This window comes from Camelus dromedarius, chromosome 15, assembly GCF_036321535.1.
Source record: "Camelus dromedarius isolate mCamDro1 chromosome 15, mCamDro1.pat, whole genome shotgun sequence".
Classification (NCBI taxonomy): Eukaryota; Metazoa; Chordata; class Mammalia; order Artiodactyla; family Camelidae; genus Camelus; species Camelus dromedarius.
The window spans coordinates 29,709,506-29,733,622 of NC_087450.1; the positions used below are offsets into that span (position 1 = coordinate 29,709,506).

Here is a 24,117-nt window from a genome sequence, read left to right on the forward strand (position 1 = left end):
CTTTAGGTTTTTCTGTGACTGTGGTGCTGGAACACTGTCTAATCCTTGTACATTAGCTGGTGAGCCTACACATGATACAGATACACTATATGACTCTGCTCCACCTATAGAATCTAATACATTGCAGCACAACTGAATTCCTTCCCTAAAGAAAAAGTCCTGCCATTCTAACATCATAACTTAAAACATTTTTTTTGGAAGATTTAAATATGTGCCCATGCTACAGGAAGAGACTGTATTAAAAATGGATACACAAGGTCAGTTGACACTATGAAGCTCAAGCTACCAAAAAGAAAGTGGCAATATATTGACTCAGGATCTCAAAGCTGGGTGTTTTAGCATTACTGTGTAAAGACTTTTGAAGGGACAGAAGCGAAGAAAATAAGCTGCAATTTTGTACAGATGCCAACTTCTGAAAAAAAGCTGGTGTTTTTACAGCTAGCATTGAATGCAGGCCGGCTTGCAGCAGTACTCTTCAACAGACAAGCAGCTTTGTTGCTGCCTTTATGGACGTGGGTACCAATTGCTTTTGTAATATGGTAAAAATGTGAGCTAGCACTTCTGCGTTTCTTTTGATTTTTTTTAACATGTATTCAGATTGAGAAATATGATTTTAATGCTTTAATCTCATGTAGTTTGTTTTTAATTTCAAGCAAAATCTTATTGTACTTGAATGTGCCCTGTTTTGTTAGCACACCTAGACTTGCTGTAACTGTACTCATGTCCCAGTATGTACGTTCTTTCTATGAAAGAGAAAACACTAATCTTAAATTATATCCAGCAATGTTTCTGGTATCCTTTAAGAAAAGTTAAGACTATTATTTCCTTCCCTTCCCTGTGCAGCATTCAAAACCACCCCTAGAAAAGTGAGTGTTTTAATGAGACTTCCTAGGAAGGGATGCACTGTAAAACAAAAGTATTCTTGTAACTCAGTTTTGTGAAAGGTAAAAACTACTATGTTTTAAAAGTACACTTTAGAAAGTCTCTTCAAAACAGTCCTGTATTTGACCTCTGTTCATAGTTTTTTTTTGAACAGTTTAGACAAACTGCTGGAAATTAACACAATTTCCTGCATTAAGCTGAGACAAGTATATATACAGCCCTATACAGTTTCATAGCTCCCCCCCATTTATGTGTATTGGTGACAGTGGGTATAAACAGCCTGAAAGTGTATGCATGTACCATAACATCTAGACTTAATATATTGTGGAGTATTCAATAACCATTATGTAGAAGGTAGGTAAGAATTAAAAGGGTTTAATTTCCTAGAAAGAAAATGGAAAAATGGTCATTTTTAAAAAATAAAGTTTATTAGATCATAATGTTGTGTGAATTTACCACCTTTGTCAAAAGTCAACTCAAAAGCTTCCAATGTAGTCTGTCTATAAGTCCTCAATCAAAGTCAGCAACTTACGGACAGTTCCAGCAGCTACAGTCGACCTTTCACTAGCCAGACAAACTTCCCTTAAAAATTAAAAAAAAAAAAAAAAAAAAGTTTTAGTTTACATTTTCCACATCGCATTACCCAGCTCCCTTTACTGTTTTAGCAAGGTCAGCTAAATGGTAAAATCATATGCAATTATAATTACCGAAATAACCGCAGTGACTGAGTCATCTTCTCGAATTCTCTTGCTTTTCTATGTCCCTTTCGAATAACCTCCTCAGGAAGGTTAGCAAGCCTTGCTGCATTAAAGCCGTAGCTTTTAGGACAAGCTCCTTTAATGAATTTATAGAGAAAGGTAATAGTTTCCTGGCTGGGATCTTCACATTCATTTTCTACCATGCATGCCTAAAAAAGAAAAAAATAATTACATTCACATACTAGCAATGGCAGACCCATTCAAAAACCTATTCAACTTTTGAAAAAACAATTTGCACATACCATGTGTCCTAGGCGCACTGCAACATTTTGAGAATAGTCTTCAACTAATGAATGGTAGTGGGTAGAAAACAGTGTACGACACTTTATATTCTCAGCAAGTTCCTTAACAACTGCATTCGCTATGGCTGTCCCATCAAATGTTGCAGTACCTCTTCCTAGGACAGTAAAATATACGTAAACTATGTATTAGACAATCTGCCTTATTACATTCCAAGAAGGATGCGCCTCACAAAGGAATGAAAAAAAAAAACAACTAACATTAGTTTGTATATCCAAAAGCATTCTGTAAGCAGGCCCTATTTAGCTAAAACAGTGCCTAGCAGCCCTTGGAGTTTTAAAGAATATGATCCAAGTACCACTGCGCTTCAGAAACTTCCTTTTAGTTCTCTTTAAATAGCCTCATTATCCAATAAATATTTTCATTATCCCTACATTATAACATTTTCCCCTACATTATAACATTTTCATAGGATTAATTTCTTAATTTTCTCCAACTATGGGGTCTATAGACAAAGGTGAGTATATTCATGTTCTTAAGAGATGTCCCTCAGACCATTTTCCAGAAAAATAATTGTGTATTTTAATTTTAATGTCTTACCTAATTCATCCACAAGCACCAGAGAATGTGCTGTTGCATGTGTAAGTATACTGGCAGTTTCACTCAATTCAACAAAAAATGTACTTTCACCTTAAAAAAAAATCACAAATGAGTGGTCATTTTAAGAACCCTATTTATAACAGTATATTCACCTTTCAGGTCATATCATTTGATTCTATTATGAACTACCCAGTGGTATGAAAGATACTAAAGGTACTAATCTCATTAAGAGATTATTACTTCCAGTATGTTAATAATTGCATAATGTTTTTAAATGCCTGAAAGCATTCTGCTTTGCGTAACACCAGAGGGAGAGAAATGAAACATCAAATTTAAAGGCACTTAAATTTAGAAATGAAATTTAGAAAATCACTTAAAATACAGAAATGAATTGTCAAATAATAAAGCCTTAGGTGGGGGGGAAAAAACACCTCACCTGACATTATTCTGTCTGAGGCACCGAGTCTAGTAAACACTCTATCGATTGGTGTGAGCCTACAAACTTCAGCTGGTACATAACAACCCATCTGGGCCATTACAGCTAACAGGCCAGCCTGTGAATGAGGGAGGAAAAGGTCTTTTATGACTGGTATTAAAGAACAGAGAGATCCAGAAGACAGGGATAGTAAGTCAAGCTAATAAATACTAACTAGGAGGAGTCAAGCACTCTGAAAAAAAATCTTCACAACCTACATAGGAAAAGGCCTAACTGACCTTAAAACCTTAGTGCTAACCCACTACTCACTCTACAGGGCTGACTCTCAACCCTGGCTATACAGTATAATCACTTGGGATTGCCTTAAAACTACTGATGCCTAAAATCAACTCCAGAACAAGCTAATTGATTTCAGAGGATGAACACACCCCCACCCCAACTCACAGGCACTTTTTTGTTGCACTCTCTAGATGATTTTGCTTTTAAAATGAAAAGGAGGCTGAAAACCACCTCACTACACTATTGCCTCCCTCTAGTTAGCAAATTTGTACAGAAGTATATAATACAGTGCAGTAGAGCCAAGGGGATCAGCAAACATCTTCTGTCAAGAGCCCAATGTCTGTCAACACATTTTTTCCCCTACAACCCTCTAAAAATCATGTTTAGTTCAGTAGCTGGCCAACCCCTGGCATAAAGGTTAGACAAATATATTTATCTTCCTTAAAAAGAGTTCCTAGCAGTTAACTAGGCCATAAATTGTATTTACTTTCTTATCTGAGTAAGTCTGCAGTGGTTCTTGTAGGTCTTCCTAGAAATGGATCTTAATTAAGGACAAACATAGTATTTGCATAATCTTCATTCATTATGAATACATCTAACCTTCAGAGATGAATTCAAAGTCAAAGAGCTCTTAAAATATCATGGCCCAAAACCACCTTCACCTTCCTAATGTATACTTCCCTTAACATCAAATATTTGACCAGTGAGATGAATACAATTCTCAGTTTTGTAACTCCAGGAGTTTCCCTTTGCTTCCGAAGAGATCAGTGACTGAATTCTATCATGTGCTACTTGGAAAAGGATGGCTTACAAACGTAATTCACTCAAAGTGTTATAGATGACTTGGTGTAACAAAACTTTTAAGTTTACTTTACCTGTCTCATGAGTGTAGACTTGCCCCCCATATTTGGTCCAGTAACAAGCACACAATAAGCTTGGCCATTTTCCTCCTCTTCTTCCTTACAGCCTATTAGAATGTCATTAGGAATAAAGTCATCACCAAAAAAAGTCTTTGTAATGCAGGGATGACGTGATCCTTTAAGGTCCAGGAATGGAGGAGTATCTTCTTCTGGCAGCAGAATTACTGGACGACACATAGGACCATCACCCCCTCGACTGTAGTTAGCCAGGCACAGTAAGACATCTGTTAAAGAAAGGGCAAAAGTGAGGAGTCATCATTTTTGAGGTTTCTTTGTAAGCACAAAGACCCAACTTTTATAAAGTCTTCCAAAAATGCAGTGGAGGTGATTGTGTTCTACATTCTTGCTCTTTAGACATGGCAGCTTTTTTCTAACAGCAGGCGCTCTGGTAACATTGTTCTCACTAACAAAATGCTTTGTTAATGGATTCATTAGCTGAAAATGAGTCACCAGCTTACATGTTTTACATGTCTTCATTATAGTATTTGCACTGAAATGAGACATAGCTTTCAATTTCAGCCCAAGAATCCCCTCACAGTAGGTTTCAGTCCCCTAACATGTGGACCAGAGGAAGGCCAAAGGGAAGCCAAAAGATCCAACAGAGATGCAAACCTACTGATCTCTCTTTCTTGATATAGTCCTGGAGCTAACGGAAACTAAGCTTCTATTCTTAGAAGTAGAATGTTCTGACAACAGGCACAATCTCAAAAGGAAAATATATTCAACTTTGAACACCTATACTTAGAGAAGATTTTAAGTTTATCCACCCAATTATTTGAAGCTATATTGGCCTCAGGAATAAATGGGGCACACTCAAACACAGAACAGGATGCCATTCTATTCCGGAGAGTTATGTGGAGGCTAAAATAGTTTTGTCATAAATTTGGGTAAACTATGGTTGCTATATTCTTAAAACACAAAACAACCCAAAACTGTAAAACAAGCAAAAGCTCCAAATAAGCTGGCCAGGAAGTTTTTTTTCCCCCAAGGAATTTATAAAGCTGAAAAGGTTACCTAATTAAAAATACATAAATCAGGACTCTTAGAAATCAACTGCAGAAAAGAAAATGTGACAACTTTGGCTAAGAGAAAAAAGGAAGAGTAAAATCTTTTGAAATATGCATGTAGAGAGATTCACTGAAATAAAAAATGCAAAGATATATGTAAGTAAAAACTAAGTGTTAAGTCAAGGGATAGCTTTAAATTAGTGTAACAAAAAATAGAAGCTTAAAAACACCATTTATCAAACACTAAAAATTCAACTGAAATTTGACCAAAATATGTACCTGTTACTTGAGTTTAGAGATACGTCAGTGTGAACTCTCCAATGGACTTAAGTCTCAATATGCAATTAGGGAACAGAACGTTACTAACCAAAGCTTTAGGGACAAGCCTGTCAAGGATGCCTTACCCAACACTGCGATGCACTCTACAGCAGCCTGCCAGTCCTTGTAGTTTTTATCAAAGTTATAGAATAGTCGCCGCATGCAGTCCTTCAAAGATACGTCTCTCCGTTCTTCAGCATTTATCAGACTAGCCAACTTCTTCTCAATTGTTTTGGTCCAGTATCGTTTACAGCCCTTCTTTGTGGATTTCAACTCATATTCTTCCGGCAAATTACGGGTGATGAAATTCTCTGGAATTTCCAACTGGTAACGATTCCTACCAATTCCCCAGTAGACTATGGTTCTACAGCCAATTCGACTGCGCTGTTTCTCCAAGTATTCCAAGAGGCTCTGTTCATTTTCTCTTATGTCAGCAAGAGCTTGGTCATAATCTGGGTCAAATCCTGCTTTGGGAGTAATCAGTCCAGTCTTTCGAGCCTTTTCATGGTCAAAGGCTGTATCCCATCGGTTCAGTTCTACAGTCAAATCAGGAAAGCGGCCTTCAGGAGTTTTTGTCTGCAGAGTGATGATCTGCTTGAGGATTTTAGACTTAAAGTCATCAACAACTTCTTCCATAATCTCCACAATTTTACATATTACTTTGAATCCTTCCAGAGCAGAAAGAAAATCAATAATCTTTTTTTTACTGTATGTGGTTTCTTCATACATTATAGCCCTGCTATCAGGGTGGTTCTGGCTCTTCAGGGGAGACCCAACATTATGAATTTTACTCAGTAGCCTCTCAAGGTCTGGAAGCTTCTTTAGAAGGTCTGCAACCTCAGAGGTTTTGTCAGGCACAATCATTAGGTCTTCTATGGCATCTAGACGATCATTGATAGCGTAAGGGTTACAGAGTGGGGCACAAAGCCATTGTTTTAGGAGCCGCTTACCAAAAGGAGTATGGCAAGTATCAATCTTCTCTAGTAGGGTCCCTTCAGTAGAACCATTTGTTCCGTTCAGAAAAATCTCCAAGTTGTTTAATGTCACAGCATCTAGCACCATACGTTGATTGGCTTTAGCAAAGAAAGCACCAGGTCTTGTAGCACTGACCATGTCAGAATCCAAGGGGACATATTCTTCAAAATTAGCCATTGATAAAAGCTCCTGATCAATAAGGCATTTTTTGAGGTAGAAGACACAACCACCGAGAGCACAGAGGGCCAATTCACTCTTCTCTCCTGGTGTCAACCCAATAGAATCAGACTCTGAGGTCATGGCTTTAAGCACCTGGGGTAACATGACCCCACTGCCCTCATTTAAGTTGTCTGTAAAATACCCTTCTTCAACGAGAGTTCTCAAAGTTTTGGCTGCATCCCAAAACTGGGAGCCTGGCATCAGACTTTCCTGAAGAGAAGAAGATAACGAACCTTTCAGAATCATCTTAGTTTCCGTTGAGAGATTTCCTTTCTCAAACAAGACTTGTACTGGTGGATAGTGTGCCACGAGAGTCCTAAACCTGGAACAATGGCGGTCATCTGAAAACTGACCTATGAAGAACTTTCCAAGTGAAGTATCAACAAAGCATACACCATACACTCGCGTGTGGCCAGAAGAATCCTCCTCTTTTTCTTTGAGGCTAAGAAGATACTTACTGTAGTTCTCAGAGGGGTCACCTTCTAGCACACTGTAAGTCTGTGTACCCTTGGTAATGACCCTACAGATCTCTCTCCTCACCACTCTATCATACTTAGATATATGTGCCATCTTTCGGCATCGTGCCTCCATCATTTCTGGGGTCTCAGTCTGTTCCACTCGTGCTACTTTATAGCCCTTCTGGACCAGGGAATCTGAGTATCGGCCAAATGCAATTTCAGGGAAACCAGAATGGGCCCAGTTACCTTTCATGAATACCAGCCCCAATTCATTGACTCCAGTAAGAGCATCCATGTGGTACAGCTCATAAAACTTCCCCACCTTATAAAATATGACAAGATCAAAGTTCTGGGACTTAATCTGCCACCATTTCCTCATCCCAGGAGTACAGGAATTAAGGAAATCCTCCGGCACATAGAGTGTGGATGCATCAAAATCAGGGTGATCGGGTCGCCTCCTGTGCACATCTCTCCTCTTTTCCTCCTTAAGCCACTCTAAAGTTTCATGATACCAGACAGTGGGGCGACTACTGTCATCACATCCTCCACTAATGTGGGTTTGGGATTCAGAATTCTGAGGGGCAGAGAAAGCACTCAAAGTACTCTTGGTTTCTGAGGAAATACCAGTTGCTCGTTTGGTGGCTGAGGGCATTTCTTTCCTTGAACTTTTCCTTTTGAGGGAGCCATTTCCAGTTATCATTCTCTTCCGCTTTGGAGCAACTTTGACAGGGCTGTCCAGGCCTTCACTGTCACTGTCCCCCACTCCACTGCTGATTTCATCACTGCTTCCTTCCTCCTTAGCATCCGGCTTGAATTCCACGTCAGAGCCACCAATGTCACTCTCAGAGTCTGATATGACCCTTCGTTTTTTTATCTGGCGGCTACTTCGCCTGGATCCTTGCACCTTAGGCTGCACTTCCTCTTCACTCTCAATTTCATTTTCTTCTTCGCTCTTATCTGATGCATAAGTTGCACCTGCCTGGCAGGCAAAGAAACAGTATTTAAAAGCAAAGCAAAATGTGGAAAATGACAATATTGCTGTGGAACGTCTCTCAGTATGCTGCAACTTCATATACCAAGAGAAGAACCTACCTCCAGAAATTAGAAACTATTCAGTTTGTTTCATGTAACATTAAAACAAGCATCACACTACAGGAGTAAGTCATTCTGTCATGGGAGTTCTATCCTATAAAATACTGAGCACATCATCAGCATGACCCATACATCACAAGTACCCATACGTGATGTCCTCATCAAGAGTCATAACTGGAAATAAACTTTCAATCTTCTATTATCTTTCTTCCAGGGCCACCTCTCCTCTTAGTTGATCACGTTATGAAGTTTACCATTTTATAAATTCTTTAGTGTAAGAAAGCAGTAAGCAATCTATACTGGTTCTAGTCCTTGCTCTTCCCACAAACCAGTTGAATCTTCCTGGGAAAGGCATATGCACTTATCATGGACCGCCCTCATACGTAAAACAGTATGGGGCTAAGTGATTTCTGTAGTTACTATCCAGGTCTAAACCACTGATTAATATTATCATTTCTGGTCTCAATCTCAAAAATAAGGTTAAAAACTTTCATTTCTCTTAAAATACTCATTATATTAACTTGTTTATTGCCTAACTTATCTATAATAGAATAAAACATAAAAATCAAGCTTAGTTATAGATGAATCTCTTCTAAGCATATATCTATCATTAAATTAGAGAATAATTTTTTTGTATTTTTTTTTATTGAAGTACAGTCAGTTTACAATGTTGTGTACATTTCTGATAGCTTTTTCTTTTTAATTTTTTTGGGGGAGCGGTATTTATCTGTGTATTTATTACTTTTGGTGGAGGTACTGGGGACTGAACCCAGGACCTCGTGCATGCCAGGCATGCACTCTACCACTGAGCTATACCCTCACCAGTGTTTGTTTTAAAATGTATCATTTACTTGTTCATTTCCTTAACAGGATTTAATTAACTCAAATAGTGACCATTAATATTTGAAACCAATGCTGTATGTCAAGGTTATTCAACCTCTATTCTTACCAATCCAAAATACAACAAAAAGCATTAGAGCATAAAACTGGATAAATTTCCTGACCACACCCTCATATAGAAAGCAGTTTACTATCAGACACCATGACCAATTTTATCACCACGTCCTTACTGTCCCTAGCTCTCTATGCTGGTTACCAAAATGGTACTACCTCTTTTAGCATGTGTCTTCCAACAGGCTTGAGAACTTAAGTAAAAAGGGTGCTAGATTACTTAGAATCTCAGCAGTCTAACTTGACCTACAGTCCAGGGGTGTACAGACATATGTGTGTTATAAGTGGAAATATATATATATATGTAAATATATATAAAACAAGAAAATACCACTAATACACCCCTCCCCCTTTTCCATCACTCTCCTAACAGAAGTTAATAGTTGTATACAATGTCCCACCTCCATCTCTTCTTCCTCCTCTGGTTCTGAGGGCTCATCACAGACTGCCAATTCAAGCCTCTTAATCTTGTCTTTATTCAACGCTTCATCTGCACGTTGCATTGCTCTGAGTATTTCAGGCTTTGCACTGTAAAAATGACCTCCTTTCTGGGCTTCCTTTGACTTTGAACCTAAAACATATATATATATTTATTTATTTGTAAATAAGAACTCTTGGCTGGATATTTGGCTCAATGTACAATACTTGCCCTTGTTCTTTAGAATGACAACAATCAGGTATTAATTTTTAATGTCCCAATATTTTTGATTGATATAGACAGATCAATTAGTCTCATGATGAGCTGGGACTACGGACCCTAAATACCTAGGCATACCTATTTAGGTAAGACATGAAATGTAAGGGGGAGTCTGAGACCCTTTAAAAAAAAAAATTACTTCAGGAAGACAAAGACTACACTGTCAGTTACATGAAGCAATATTAAAGTTTGTTCCCTAGGCAGTTAGATATGATATATTTAAAAAACAAACCAAACAAAAAAACCCACCCTACTGTAAGGAACCCTACATTCTGGGAGGTTAACCCAGTTCAGACTTTATTTAATGTGTTAAATTTTTTCAAAACAGTTGCATCAAAATGTCTTGCTCTGCTTCAAAGTAAAACTCTTCCTTTATTCATTTCATTCCAAATAGCTAGACAACTCTATCCACTGAGCAAAAGGTTAGATGTAGAAGATCTAATGTAGAACAAGTCTAATGGTACAGAATTGTTTTAGTTCTTTTCCAAGATGCATAACTAGGAATGTCTATTTTCTTCTGCCTGAATTTAACTGTAATTGGAAAACAAATATAATTTGTCTAAATTTAAAAGATCCAAACATTACATTGCTTCCTTCTTTCTGTATACTAAAGCTGATGAGACATTCTAAATTTCCATAGGATTAGACATTTTCATGGGATGAATAAAACAAAGCTACAACTTCTCATTTCTCTAAAGAGCTGCACCAAAGCTACAAACTGCAATAATCAAAATCATTGAGGATAGCTCTAAAATTTTCCCAAAGTATCTGTTGCAGCTGTACCACCCCTCCTCACCCCACCTGTCTACTATCATCATTCCCCAAAACCTCTGATGCAAACTAACTAAACCAGGCCCCTCCAAAGGCCTACTGTTTTTTCATCCATGCCTCTTTGCTGATTTATTCACATATATGTATTACAACAATTTGGAAGTTTAAAGGGCAAAGGACAGTACAATATGCACAGGGGTTAGTTTCTAAAATAATTACAACAAATATGTAAACTTTCCTGATCTCTTTTTAAGGTCATTTTGCCACAGGTTTGTTTAGGATCTCAAAATTAGTCCTGGAAAAAGATTTCATCATCTAGTCCAACTCTCTCACTTTATATATACGCAAGCAAAATGAGAAAACAAATTACTTTGTTTATCCAAGGTTATACAGCGTATTAGTGACGAAGACAGAATCAAATTTCCTTATTCTCTTTCCATCCTGCATGTCAGATTTCCACGTAGACTTAACTTTCTTCAGTGTACCCTCCCTGCCCTGCAGGATGAGGAGCAACATGATTCCCAGAGGTTTCTGGGAAACTGACTGCTGTTCTGATCTCAAAATACTGAGTTCAACAATATCCTAGCCTGAGGAGTCTGAAGATAATGGAGAAAGACTTGCACATGCTCAAGGTTACAGGCACTGCAGACTGCAATCACACTGTGTGTGCACCGTACAATTCAAGGGACTGACAGGGTGCACCCAGTCCAAGTGAAGCTATATATGCAGGACCGCTGATGTCTGTGATAAATAAAGCTGAGCCTGGGAAGAGAAACTTAAGTTTCCACAAGTCTGATGTGAAACTCAACTCAGATGTACTCACAGGTGAGGATTTTGAAGGTAGCATGCACCTCTATCTGTCCCACAGAGTATCACTGATCAGTATGCTATGCATCCTGACTGCACTGTCTTTCTGTTGGATCCTTTAAGATGCTGTTTAATTTATTCATGTCTGAATTTAGCACTTTGGTCCAAATCACAAGATTAAATCATGAGGTCATTTCCCCCCCCCACCTTAAGGCTATGATATTGCTGTAAGTCACTCAAAGAAAAGAAATAAAAATTCCACTTCACACAACAAACTGGCTGAAAACCAACTGCATCTTATTCTTTCCCCATGCTGGAAGCTTTCACTACACCACTCCTGCAATTTATTGGAGTGAAATAAACTTAATTTCACTGTATGGGAGGCACTAATACTTGTACTAATGTGTATGTGTGTGCTCACTCACATATACAATCTGCAGAGTAGCTCTCTTACCTGTATATGGCTTTAATAACCTTCTGCTGACCCAGCCCCTCGTTGGGCTGTCATCAAAAAACTGTACATGAATTCGGGCGGACTTTCCTTTCTCACGGATGAATGTTCCATCAAAAGGGTGGTTGTAAACCAGGCAAGGCCACCAGGGGTAACCCTCCATCTTGGCCCAAACCAAATCACCTGGTGAGAAGTCACAAGAACTGCTGCCAAAAGGAAATACATAATTTGATTAATATTTGGTTAAGCTACATTAAAGGCAATTACCTACAAATCAGCAATTCTAAGGAAGGTATCTTTAAGATTACTTTGAAGCTTTCTGGCACTTATATTCAGGCACAGAAATTCTAGAATTAATGATTTTTTAAAACCAGATTTTCAAGTCATTTTTAAAGACAAGCAAATACCACAACGCTTATTAAGACAAACACAAATATAATGAATCCTGGTATTAACGTTGGAATCTATCTCAGAACCAGGCAAAGTTTAAAAACTGGCAGAATTCTGACAGAATACTGACAACAGGAAAAAGGCATACTCATTGTACATGCACTCCAAATTACAAGTAACACCTGTCCTACAATATGGTGTATATACAAGAGAAACAGGATCTGACCCAAAGTATTAATAAAATACCAAGCATACCAACTATGTAAATTTGCTGAATATATTACCTCATTAGACTTTGCTTGGAATCGGTTTCCAGTTAAGCTCCAATGTATTCCAAATATTCCAAAAGCTAACTAGCCCACTATTACCCTCAACTTGGCCCTAAAAATCCAGTTTTATGGAAAAACTTAAGAGATAATTGCCTAAAATGACCAAAATAGTGAGTACATCATGCCTACAGAATCAACAGGAGATTCAATCTCCACAAAAACAGATTTAGCCCTGACGGTTTCCTGAGAAAGGGAGAGGAGAAAGGGGAGGGCGGAGGAGTATTTAGCTAGCAGACTACAAGAGTCCCTCAGCAATGACAAGGCCACAACTGATAAACCCCACTCAAGCACTGTACAACAAGGTTTTCTAAGCCTGCGTAAGTTTTCACTGAATACCTGCAAAAGTAAAATAAGTACATTACAAAAAAGGAGTATTTTAGGCACTTTGGAATAGTCAATTGAGGCCACCTTCATCAGACCTAATCATAAAATTAAAGTATTCCTTTCTTCAAAAAATGTGAATATCAGGGAAATAATTGTGAACATGGGAACTCCTATGCCAGAAAGAATAGGAGCAAGACTTCCGCTGGTGCTTATGTCAAAGGATTTTATGGTACGTACATTTTTCTTTCAATTTACAGAGGTCTATCGTGACCTGCACAAGTTTATTATTGCCGTCAAACTCACCACAAGGGTCATCTTCAAACAGGAAGCTGGGTCTGCACAATTCAGACTTATCATAAGTGCTTCCTCCTCACTAACATATCCATTAACAGGAGACACCCTTATCTCTGTGTGGAATTGTCAAGCAGGCCTTCCCTTAACTTAGCCAGGCAGCCACTTAACCACAAAGTCTCTCACACTGGTATCAGAAAAATCACAAGATTTCTTTGTACCTAAGTACCTGAGAGTACCCTAAAGCTGTACCCTTTTCTGTTGCTAAATGAGGGAAATAACCTTCATCTACATTGAGACACTCTCAGTTCTGAGTCTGAACTCTGACAATAACTTTTAGAAGATTGGCCAGGGAGCAAATAACATGTTATGTCAATGAACATGTTACCCCATAGGAAGCATATTTCTGGCTGTAGAGTCTTCAGACATCAGGCTACAAACTGTGTGTTGAACAAGGCACATTTTTCTGAAGGGGAAACCAGTAGGGATACCCATCAGTCAAGACTGGCTGCCCTTCATCCCGTAAGAGATGGATTTTGGTGTGTACACAGTGAAGCCTTAACCCATCACTGGCTAGTTTGAGGCAGTTCCTCCCCAAGATGAGCCCTGAAACTGACCAATATGGAGTGAGGGTTACAAAGTGTTCTTGGTTTGTGAAAGTGAAGATGACTTTCTTGCCTGTGTGAACTAAGGGTAAGGACAAAAATGGCTAAACTCAACACTAGCTATTTCATTATATAGACGTCTACAAAGGCTACAAATTCTCTAGAATGAAGTTAGTGCATCAGAGACTTTGACAAATGAACATCTTGGTGGTAACATCTGAAGTTCAAGGGAGCAGGATGCCTTGAACATAATGGAATTCTGTTTTGCCTGGTATAAGGCAACAAAGCGCTTGCGGGTATCTCAGTTGTCTTGGGGGCTGCCAGAGAAACTAAACACCTAGATCAAAATTCCAATCAAAATTCCTGAGCAAAAAATGTGATAGCCACACCTGCCTCCTAAAAGTTCCTTTCTATCCTAAAGAATAACTCAGGTTTCCAACTGAGACCCAAGACATGTGGGGGAAAAAATGGGGGGGGGGGGGGGTCCGGGAGTTATACCTGTCACTGTACTATGTAATGGTACTATTATAACAAGTAAGTTAATCATCCTAGTTTTTATCCCAAAGGAAATAACTTGAGCTTTCTAAGATTACTGTTACTTTAAAACTGTCATTGGTACAAATGTAGTACAAATTGTAGAACACTGTAAAATGGTGTTCAAAGGTCTCAAAATGATTAGAATAGATTCCTTTCCAAACAACCAATTTAAAAATTTAATGTCTTTATATTTATTTGAAAAACAAATGTACATCCTCACTAGAGAAATATATAAAAAGCTAATTACAATCACTATCAGTTTTGAAATACACTCCTTATCTGTAAAGCTAAAATGTTACTACAAACTGAATTGTTTAAAAAATTTTGGTTCCTCCAAAAGTAAAAGGCTTTAAAAAAGTTTAAAACCTTTTAAAGTTAACTTTAAAAATTCTGGCCCAGGGGAACTTTATTCAACACCTTGTAATGGCCTAAAGAAAAAGACTATGAAAACGAATATATATTATTTACATACATATAAATGAATGAATCATATGCTGTACACTAGAAATTAACACAACATTGTAAACCAACTATACTTAAAAAAAAAAAAAAAAAAAAAAAAAAAAAGGAAAGGACAACAGAACTAGTTCCCACAGAGAGGATTGTTTTGTCTCACATCTCAGCCAAAAAAGCCCTGTGACTTGAATGGTCCTAAATGTGGAAGTTACAGAAGAACTGATCTGTCCTTTCAAACATAGGTGCCTTGAAGCTGTTTCTTCACAGAGAAAGAGGGAGGGCAGAACATTCTTAAAGACTTAAGCAAAGACAATGCTGGCCCTTCTATGACCTAGAAACTGTGACAACCAAGGACCTGGACTGAGAGGACAGCAATGAATAACAAAATTGTTCTACTCAAAAAAAAAAGGAAAGGAAAAGAGAAGAAAAATTCTGGCCCAGGAAATAGTGATTTCCAGTCAAAAAGAGAATTAAACAGGTAATAAAATGTATGGTGTAATAAAACTAAACATTTTAAACATTTCTCACTTAAAATTTTTCTTCACTTAATGCTAACAAAAAATTTAAGAAACTTCGTGTGCAAACTAATTCTTAGCGGTAATTTAAAACTTGTATCTCTGGTAATTGTGCAGTTTCCACAGAATGCCAAAATAAAAGGAACATTTATTTTAATCCATGCAAATATTCAGATTTTTACCAACATTAAATACTGTATTAAAGATATGTAACTGTAATGTAAGCATGGGCTCACAGCTAGAATGTGCTGTAGTTCAAATATCTGCAATCTTTTATACACTGGTCCTTGTAAGAACCAGGAGATCTTACAAAATCACATAGATGTATACAACTGGCTCTACTTAAAACTTCATTTAAACAGTCGGATACTAATTTTACTGCATATTAATATCTGGATGCATTTTCTGATAATTTTAACATCTTTCTCTTCTACCTAGGACTGTGTTTTAAGTATTAACGAGGATCATCGAGCCCTATGCAATGTAAATCCAATTTGAAAATACCTGGGCCAAAAAGTTACTTTACTTCTAGGTTATTTGCAATGTAAAATGCATTAGGTCTTCCGAAAGCCCAAGCTGAAATGCCAAAATATTGGAATTATCTTATGATATACTGTATAAATAAGATTCAACTATGGTCTTACAAGTGTTCTTAAAACAGTATCTTCAGTGTTTTATATTCTTGGGATTTTAAAGACAATGAGAAAAGAAAGGAAAAGCTGACGGTTCCAAAAAACAAATATAAAAAATGAGTTAATAAAGCTAAATGTGAAAAAAAAATTAAATAAAGCTAAATGTGTATTTGACATATTGATAACTTTTCCTTTAAAAATCACATTATTTTGCTCTTTCTTAAGCCCATAACCTTGATGTCAATTACTGGTTGTGCCTCAGATATTTATAAGCAACATTTTTGGCTGTATACTTTTTAAAAAAGAATCAGCAGATACCAAAGCACTGCTAGAATCTGCTTCCATAAACAATAAAAGATACTGGATTTATCTAACAAAAACTTGTTTATATAAACATTGAGTCCTCCCAAATGTGAAAATGCTCTCAAACTGAGTTTAGAAACCAAACTATCAGTGTTTGTACCTACCTCTCAAGGTAAATGATTAGAGCAGAATTTCCCTACTTTCAAATAACTAAATACAGTACTGAGAAAAGAGAAGTAATCAGAGCAATTAATTCCAAGGGCTCCCATCATACCTATCCAGCTACCTGTACCTCTGCCCATATACCTGGCTTTCTTTCCTACAGCTTAGGTAACTATGGCACCCATCACTTATGCACTAAGTCTAAGGTGACCATATAAATTATCATCCAAACTGGCCTCTAATAATATTTCCTAAATATTATTAGAAAAGTCTGTAAGAAACTTAAAAAAAAAAAAGACAAAACAGGGTTCTTTGGAGACCAGCTTAAGAAGCAGGGAGAATTGACAGTGGTCCTCAGAACAGAAGAATGTTTTCAAAATTTCTGAGGTAATGTTAAAAAGTCATAAAAGAGGGGGAGGTATAGCTCAGTGGTAGAGCGAGTGTTTAGCATGCATAAGGTCCTGGGTTCAATCCCCAGTACCTCCATTAAAAATAAACAAACAAACCTAATCACCCCCACCCACACACACATACAAAGAAAAAAAGTCATAAAAGCCAGCTTAAAAGAGGCTCCCAGTGACCAAATTATGACATGTTCAGCATCATTTAATACCAGTTTTAATTATACTGATTAAATCAACTTAGGTCTGTGGCTCCACGATACTTTTTAAAAGCTTGAATTCTTTTCTTACAATAACTATATTAGCTGCGATATTTAGAGAAATATATTACTATAGATTTAACTGTATAAAAAATATCAGGAAAGGCACCTACAGCTAGGGCAGACAGTTACCTTTAACTAAAGGCTCTTAGGGGAAAAAAACCCTTCAAGGTCTGAAATACTGCTCCTGGTCTGCAAATGAGTATAAGGCACATACTTAAAAATTTTTACTGTCCTCATTTCTCATAATCAGCAATTATCATTGAAATGAGATTGTGAAAAATAAAAAAGCTAAGATTTGCTTTGAAAAGCCAGATTTAAGTGTTCAGAAGCCTTGCTCACAGCTCTTTCCATCATGAGGCCATAATTATTAAGACTAATAAACTACAAAAAAAATATTAAGTATTGAGAAGGCCCAGGGCACACAGACATACATCTCATAGCCATTTACTCAAACTGACATCACCTCAACTCCTTCCTCTCTCTCATCAACCCAGGTAGAAAAAGACTTGCATCCCACCTAACTGACAAAGAACTGGGGTGGGGGGGAGGCAAAAAATACTTTAACACTTGAGCACAAGAGGAGACTAAAGGACAAATGAACATTAAAAGATGCTCAACTTCTTTTAAAGCTTTCAACTGACCCTCAGAAAAAATCCAAGTATCTTTTCTATGGACAATTTGCAGGACCTTTCTCTTCCTGAACCAGCTTCCTAAAACACCCTCACCTCCACGTTAGCCTAACTCCTATCTGTTCTCTAGTCTCAGCCTAGAGAGCTGAAAGCCCACCCCAATCCATACAGACTCCTTCCTCCCCACAAAGTACACAGAGCTCATCCACTCTGCTCTTGCTCTAAAACTGCCTTTTCACTTGTCTTGTTCACTATTACATCCAGGATCCACAATGCCTGATACTGCGACTGCCAGAGTAGGTACAGTAACATTAGCTGAATGAAGACCAAATCTATATACTGGATGAAGTTTGTTTGTAAGTCTAGTCTCAAATGCCCATCTTTCTTAAACACTCTGTAAACAGTCTCCATAGCAGGAGGTCAAGTGTAAAAAATGTTACGGTTTTACAAGTCTAAATTCAGACCTCAAAAGACAATAGCAATATGCTAGTCAATACATAAAGCACAACCATACAAAGAATACTTCTGTCTATTTAGAATGGATACAGGAATAATCAAATTCATGTTCAAGTAAACATAACACATCGTGCATCTCACCATGAAAAACAGTCTGTTATGGAGGATGCACATGTACGAAAGGAAAAATATTTTACCCTCTACCCTTCTGAGTTTTTGGCTGAGAGCCCCTGTAATAAAAGACAGATTAACAAAAGAAAGATAAATAAAAGTTTATTAACATGTATACCTCCCCGTACACAAGGGAGATACCAAGGAAAACTGAGTAACTGCCAGAGATGGCCCAAGTAGCCACCTTAAATATGGTCTGCAGCTAAAGACAAAAGAAAGATGGGGGAGGAGGCAGGGACAGAAAGGGAGGCTACCAGGAAAACAAAAAACAAGTGTAAGGTTGTTATGCAGATTTAAGTCAGTGCCGTCTCCATTTAATAAGTTTCTCCTGATTTAGTCATCCTTCTCTTCCTAGTACAGAGACACCCTTACAAATGGAGATTTCCTTTTTAAATGTAAATTACCCTTAGAGAAGAACTACGTCTTCAGTTTTCAGAGCTGCTCCTGCGTCCGCTGTTCTCAAAAATAATCAGCTCTAAATAATCTATATGCCAGAGGCAAATTCTGGGGTGCCATATCCTGCTACTTTTCACACAACTATATCGTTAGACTGCCTGAAAGGGTCGCTTAAAGGAGGGTAACACTCTATAATTACACTTGGACTTTGAAAAATCCGTAGGACACGCAAAACGCTGGACATTCGAGATCAACTACTCAGAACCAAGAGCCAACTCTCCGATCTTGAACAAGTTCTTTACTTTTTCGGTAACTATTTCTTCATCCTTTCAGACGACTACCATTACACTTTATGCCTAATACAACACTTGGGATACAGTGAGTGCGAGCTTTTCAAAATGTCGCCCGCTGCCCCGACAAAGGGCAGCTAAGCCCTGGAACAGCACCGAACAGTCGAGAAAGCGAGGAGGGCACCTCCGGACAGGCTGCCCCATAATCGTGTCCATACACCCCGCCCAGAGTCAGATCAAGTCCTTTAGATGCCCTCTCAATCCCAAAAAACTACGGTACCCCATTCTCTCCTGGAATTGTCAACAAAAGATGCACTACTTCTTAAATTAACATTTTTTTCAACTCGACACAATACTCCCACGTGTCAAAATTAACATAGCTTCTAAATTTTCCATCTATTTTGGTGCATATGCTGTATACCTAAGGGATAACCCAGCTAAAACCCAGAACTTTCTGCTTCCCCGCCCCTGCAATCCTTACTCGGGCCAATCAGGCCTCTAGGTCCCGGAGTTGACACCCCCCCCCCCACCTCCGCGCGCGCGCTCTAAACTCGGGGTCCACCCACCAGCACCCACCTCCCTCACAGCCCACACACCAGGCAGAGGGCCTACCGCCCTCATAGGGCCTAGGCGTCCAAGGCTCTTATCGAGCGTGTTCCTCGAACGACTACTGGACCTCCAACTCACTATCCCAACTCTGAAGGCGTAACTGCCTCCGAGAATCCCATGCGCCCCTATAGCCTGCAGGCTGCAGGCGTTCATCCTCCCGGCAGGCATTCCTCCTTCCCCCTCCCCCTCCCCGGGCAGGTACTACCCCTTCCCTCGCGCCCAGGGGGCGCACCCCACAGAGCAGGCGGAACTCCTTTCTCGGCATGCCCCACCCCCCCGGGGCTCCATCTCCCGCTTCTCCTCTCCACCCCGAACTCCGAACACCTTCCACGCCTCCTCCCCCACCACCCAGCCCCCCACCTGGCGGACCGCGTCTCCTCCTCCACCTCCAAACTAAGCGCGTCCAGCTGCCCTCCAACCCTTCTTCCTGCACAGCCTAATTCCTCCTACTGTTTACAAACTGCACCCTCAATGCCTCAAACTCAGTCCCTGTACTCTTTCAAGCCAAATGTACAGCCCCACCTCCTCCAAGCCCAGGGCCTGGCGGTGCACCAACCCCCTGAGGCGACCTCCCTGCGCCTCCTTCACCCCCGCTACCTGGCGGGGGCCGCAGGCGCTGCCGACCTTCGCAGCCCTCCGTTGAGATTCCTTGTCTCGGACCGCGACGCGGAGCCCGCCAAGGGCCCGGGCCCTGGCGCGGCCTCACTCCAGGCCGCATCCCCGCCTGGGGAAGGGGAGGCCCCGGTGGCAGCGGCGGCGGCGCCGCCTTCACTTGAGGCCCTGACTGGGGCTTTGTTGGCATTATTCAGCGCTGGAGACTTAGGGAAGAAGCTGTACAGCGTGCTCTGTCGCGACATAATGACGGTCGCCGAGACCCAACTGCTCTGTCGGACCGAGCTGCTAAACCCAGCCACAGCATCTACCGCGCGGCGCCTGCTGGCGGGAAATCTGGGGGGAGGCGCGCTCCGCGGGAGGAACACGGACTCAGGCGGCCAATCGGCGGGCGCCTGGGCGTGCGCGGGCGGCGTGCGTCCGGCCCCGCCCCCTCGGGGCGCCAGGCGGCGTCGGGAGGGGAGGGGCTGGTACTCCACGCGCAGCTGCCTGAGATCCGGAGGGAGCGGGGGATGGTCAGGACTGGAACACCTGGGCCCGAAGCCGGGGGTTGGGTGCTGCGAGGCTACCCACCTCGGAAAGGCGTTCTTCTTTGGAGGGAACCTGGTGGGTGAGGGGTCACGGGGTCTGAGATCACGCCGGGGTCAGTGTGTGCCGAGTGCGCGCACAGTGTAGGCTTCAGTCGCCGCGGTGTGAGAGGGGAACCAAAGGGCCGCCGAAAGAGTCCCTTGGGGAGAAACGCCTTCTAGCGCGTGCAAGAAAAACCCTGCGGTTAGAGTGCTTCCGCCTAGGAACCGGGTCGGGGGGGGGGGGGTGCTGGGGGGAGAAATTCAGACATAAATCAGCAGATAGAAGTCTGTTCACGTTGTATTTTCAAAGCGTTACACGTAGTAGGCTCTTGATAAATACTTTACAAAATGAATGCTAAGTGGCAGGCCCTTTATGAGTTTATGATAAAAACAAAAAAACCCTGCCATCTACAAAGCTTTCCTCAGCCGGAGGAATCTTTTTACACAGATTAATTAAATCCAGTCATTTTATATACATTAACTAATTAATCCCTTGTAATAACCTGAGGTAAGTACTTGAGGTTCACTGTTCCTTATCTGAGCCTCTTGGGCCAGGTGTGTCTCAGAATGCATGATTTTTCAGATTTTAGGAAAGTCACAAGTTTGAATAAAAAGTTCTATTCTCCAACTGCAAGAAAGAAGTTGGAAGATTGACAGGTCTTTGGCCCTAATCCCAGACTGTGAATAAGCAACTACGGAATCCAGAATCCCAGAAAACAGCCCCAATTAGCAATAGCTGTGCTTTGTTACAAACGTGTAAGGTCAGCTCTTTGCTTTGTTCAGGAGGCTGTGTTCTGCCACACGGTTCGCCTTTGCTAGGCAAGTAATAAAATCAACTTTGTTTCAGTAGTATTTGAAATAATACTATTTCCTCCATGAATGGGAATAATAATACATGACAACCCCAGAAAGTCTGGGGCAACATCCTGAAATCTAACGTATTTCTTCAGCACAACATACGGTTACTCACATTAAATGGGATAAATATAGATTATAAATAGCCTCAGGTCACCTTAGGTCAAAATTTGCTGCCAAAGGAGTTTGTCACAAAACCTTTGTTTTTCAGATTTTTTTGAATTTCAGAATTGCAAGTAAGGGATTGTTGACCTATTACATCTCCATTTTATGGCTGAAGAAAATGAGGCACAGATGGGTCAAGTAACTTGCCCAACACCAAACAACTAGAAAAGGGTGGAGTAGGGATTTAAATCCTGGTGTTTCTGGGGTCCTGTGTTATTAATAGAAATGCTACATTGCCTTCAATTTAACACCATTTTATTTAATTCAATTCTCACAACATTATACTAGGTTGAACTGTGTGAAATTGCCAATATTTAACCTTTTGTTGCAGTACAAAATTTTTATTTGGTTCAACTTGATATGATATTAATATTCTTGTTTTACAAGGAGGAAATGGAGAGTCAGGGGAAATGAGCCAGTTGTAGGACAGAGGCTAAGAACCAGTGCTTGGGGTAAATTGATACCTGGGCTCTGACTCTGGCCCACCAGCCAGGTAACTAAACAATTTTAATCTCTGAACCTGTTTCCTCATCTTTCATGAGAAAGATAATAACTCTGGGACAAATTTTGGAGGCCACAGGTGCCTCCCACAAACTTCATTAAGAGTGAAATAAGAAGTCACACATCTTAGAATCATCAAGCACACAATTCTTTGGTAGGTGAAATCACCCAGCCTTCTCCAGAAGGCACATACTGCATGTAGAAATAATTGAAGAACACCCAACAAAGAACACGAAGCTACTTATTCAGAGCTTGCTACCACCACTTGTGTCTGGCAGAGACTCAGAGGAGTAGGAAAGGGCTCATGAAAATAGGAAGGCTTCAGGTGTGCTATGATTGGAGGTAATTGGCATGGGGAAGCTGGAGGTGGGCTAAGTAGAAGGAGAGCTCATGTGATTGGTTTGGGGGGGGCCTATTTAGCTTTCTCTGATTGGTCCTGAGTTGGAAGTAGGTCGGAAAAAATAGAGGCTGACCAGCCATTGACCAAGTCCTGACAGTTCTGGGGGAATGGTTGCAGAGGTCTTTGTTTTCTGGACTGGTTGCTGCAGAGGTTGTGATTGGCTTCACTCTGAAGCAACCAGCTCAGGAAGTCAACCGTAGCTGCAGCAACGGGTCCAGGCAGCCAAACAACAACCCCTGAAGCAATGCCTTCAAGTCTGCCAAATGCAAATAATGGTGGCTGACTCCCTCGCTGTAGCAAGCTCTGAGTAAATAGCCTTTAGTTATTCTCACTTGGGTGGTCTTAACTATTTCCACATGTCTGAGAGTGAAGCCTTCTAAGCAGAGGTCAACAGCCCCTAAGGGAAAAGAAAACACCTTGAATCTGGGCACAGCAAGGTGGCCCAAATAGTTGGAGGAGTACAAACAGGGGGGAACAGTAGGACATGAGGTCAGGGAAGAAAGGTAAGGGCAGTTCATCCAAGCCTTTATAGGACTTTTGGCTTTGACTCTGACCTGGGGAGCCACTGTAGGTTTTGAGTAGACAGATGACCTGATCTGACACTATGCTATGTTGAGAATAGACTAGTTAATAAACAGTAACCTAACTGAGTTATGTTGTTCTCTAAAGACAGGGTTTGCAAATAGCATAAAGTCGAGGGGGAAACCCAGAAGAGCAGGAATCAGTGGTATTTATATCCAAAATTCTGGACACATTTACTCTGTGTAACATGACTCATGACTCATGAGTAGGGGAGGGTGAAATAACCCTCAAGAGTTAACTGTGTGCCCTGCACCTGTGCTCCCCTGTCATGTGACACCTCCTTCAACTGAGTTCTTACTTTGTGCCAAGCACTGATGTTGGCACAGCAGATACAGTCATAAATCAGACAGACACATCCAGAGGAGATGGCGATTGCTGTAGGAGAGCAAAATTTTTCACCCCAAGATGTGTCTCACTGATATGAGGATTAATTTAGACTGATTATTTTTAAGAAACAGAAGACTTGGGAAGTTCTTCTTGTTACCTCCCCTTCAACTACCTAAAAGAATTTAGAATAAGGAGCTATTACTGGAGTAGAGCTATCACCAGAGGTGTCTGCAAAGAATATGGGCTAGGTGAGGTGGGGGAAACTCAGCAGGGCCCAGAGATCAGAGTCCACTCTGTGTCCCATGCTCTATATGGCCCAGCAAACGTCTACCTTTTAATCTCCATTTGAAATGCCTTCCTCCCCTTTGAAATCCCAAAACACTACCCTCAACATCCTCTTTTGTCTTGAGCTGAACATAGTGTTAAAGATGAGGATTTCTGCCATTTTGGCGAGTTACTCAGTTTTCCTGGGTCTCTCCCATGTAT

At 40.3% G+C, this 24,117-nt stretch overlaps 2 protein-coding genes and 1 pseudogene across 5 annotated transcripts in view; 2 read left to right on the top strand and 1 right to left on the bottom strand.

The window, feature by feature from the left end:
* Positions 1–1,322, top strand: part of FBXO11 (F-box protein 11) — a 77,678-nt gene extending 76,356 nt beyond the window's left edge. The window contains exon 23 of the mRNA XM_031466969.2: positions 7–1,322. Within this exon, the coding sequence (XP_031322829.2) occupies positions 7–136 (130 nt within the window). The 3' untranslated portion in view covers positions 137–1,322. The remainder of the gene's footprint in view (positions 1–6) is intronic.
* MSH6 (mutS homolog 6) lies at positions 1,289–20,926 on the bottom strand. 4 transcript variants are annotated; one of them, XM_064494513.1, is made up of 10 exons: positions 20,806–20,926; positions 11,865–12,067; positions 9,537–9,706; positions 5,527–8,071; positions 4,071–4,339; positions 2,917–3,034; positions 2,481–2,570; positions 1,883–2,037; positions 1,590–1,789; positions 1,289–1,464 (listed from the first exon to the last, which is right to left on the bottom strand). In XM_064494513.1, the coding sequence occupies exons 2-10, from the start codon at positions 12,022–12,024 to the stop codon at positions 1,383–1,385; spliced, it is 3,789 nt and encodes a 1,262-aa protein (XP_064350583.1). In that variant the 5' UTR covers positions 12,025–12,067; positions 20,806–20,926; the 3' UTR covers positions 1,289–1,382. The 4 variants fall into 4 exon arrangements, with proteins under 4 accessions (XP_064350583.1, XP_064350582.1, XP_031322828.1 ...); XM_064494512.1 differs by lacking the exon at positions 20,806–20,926 and adding an exon at positions 20,245–20,565; XM_031466968.2 differs by lacking the exon at positions 20,806–20,926 and adding an exon at positions 20,218–20,565.
* Positions 20,927–23,206: 2,280 nt separating this feature from the next.
* Positions 23,207–24,117, top strand: part of LOC135322939 (protein TBATA-like) — a 28,837-nt pseudogene continuing 27,926 nt past the window's right edge.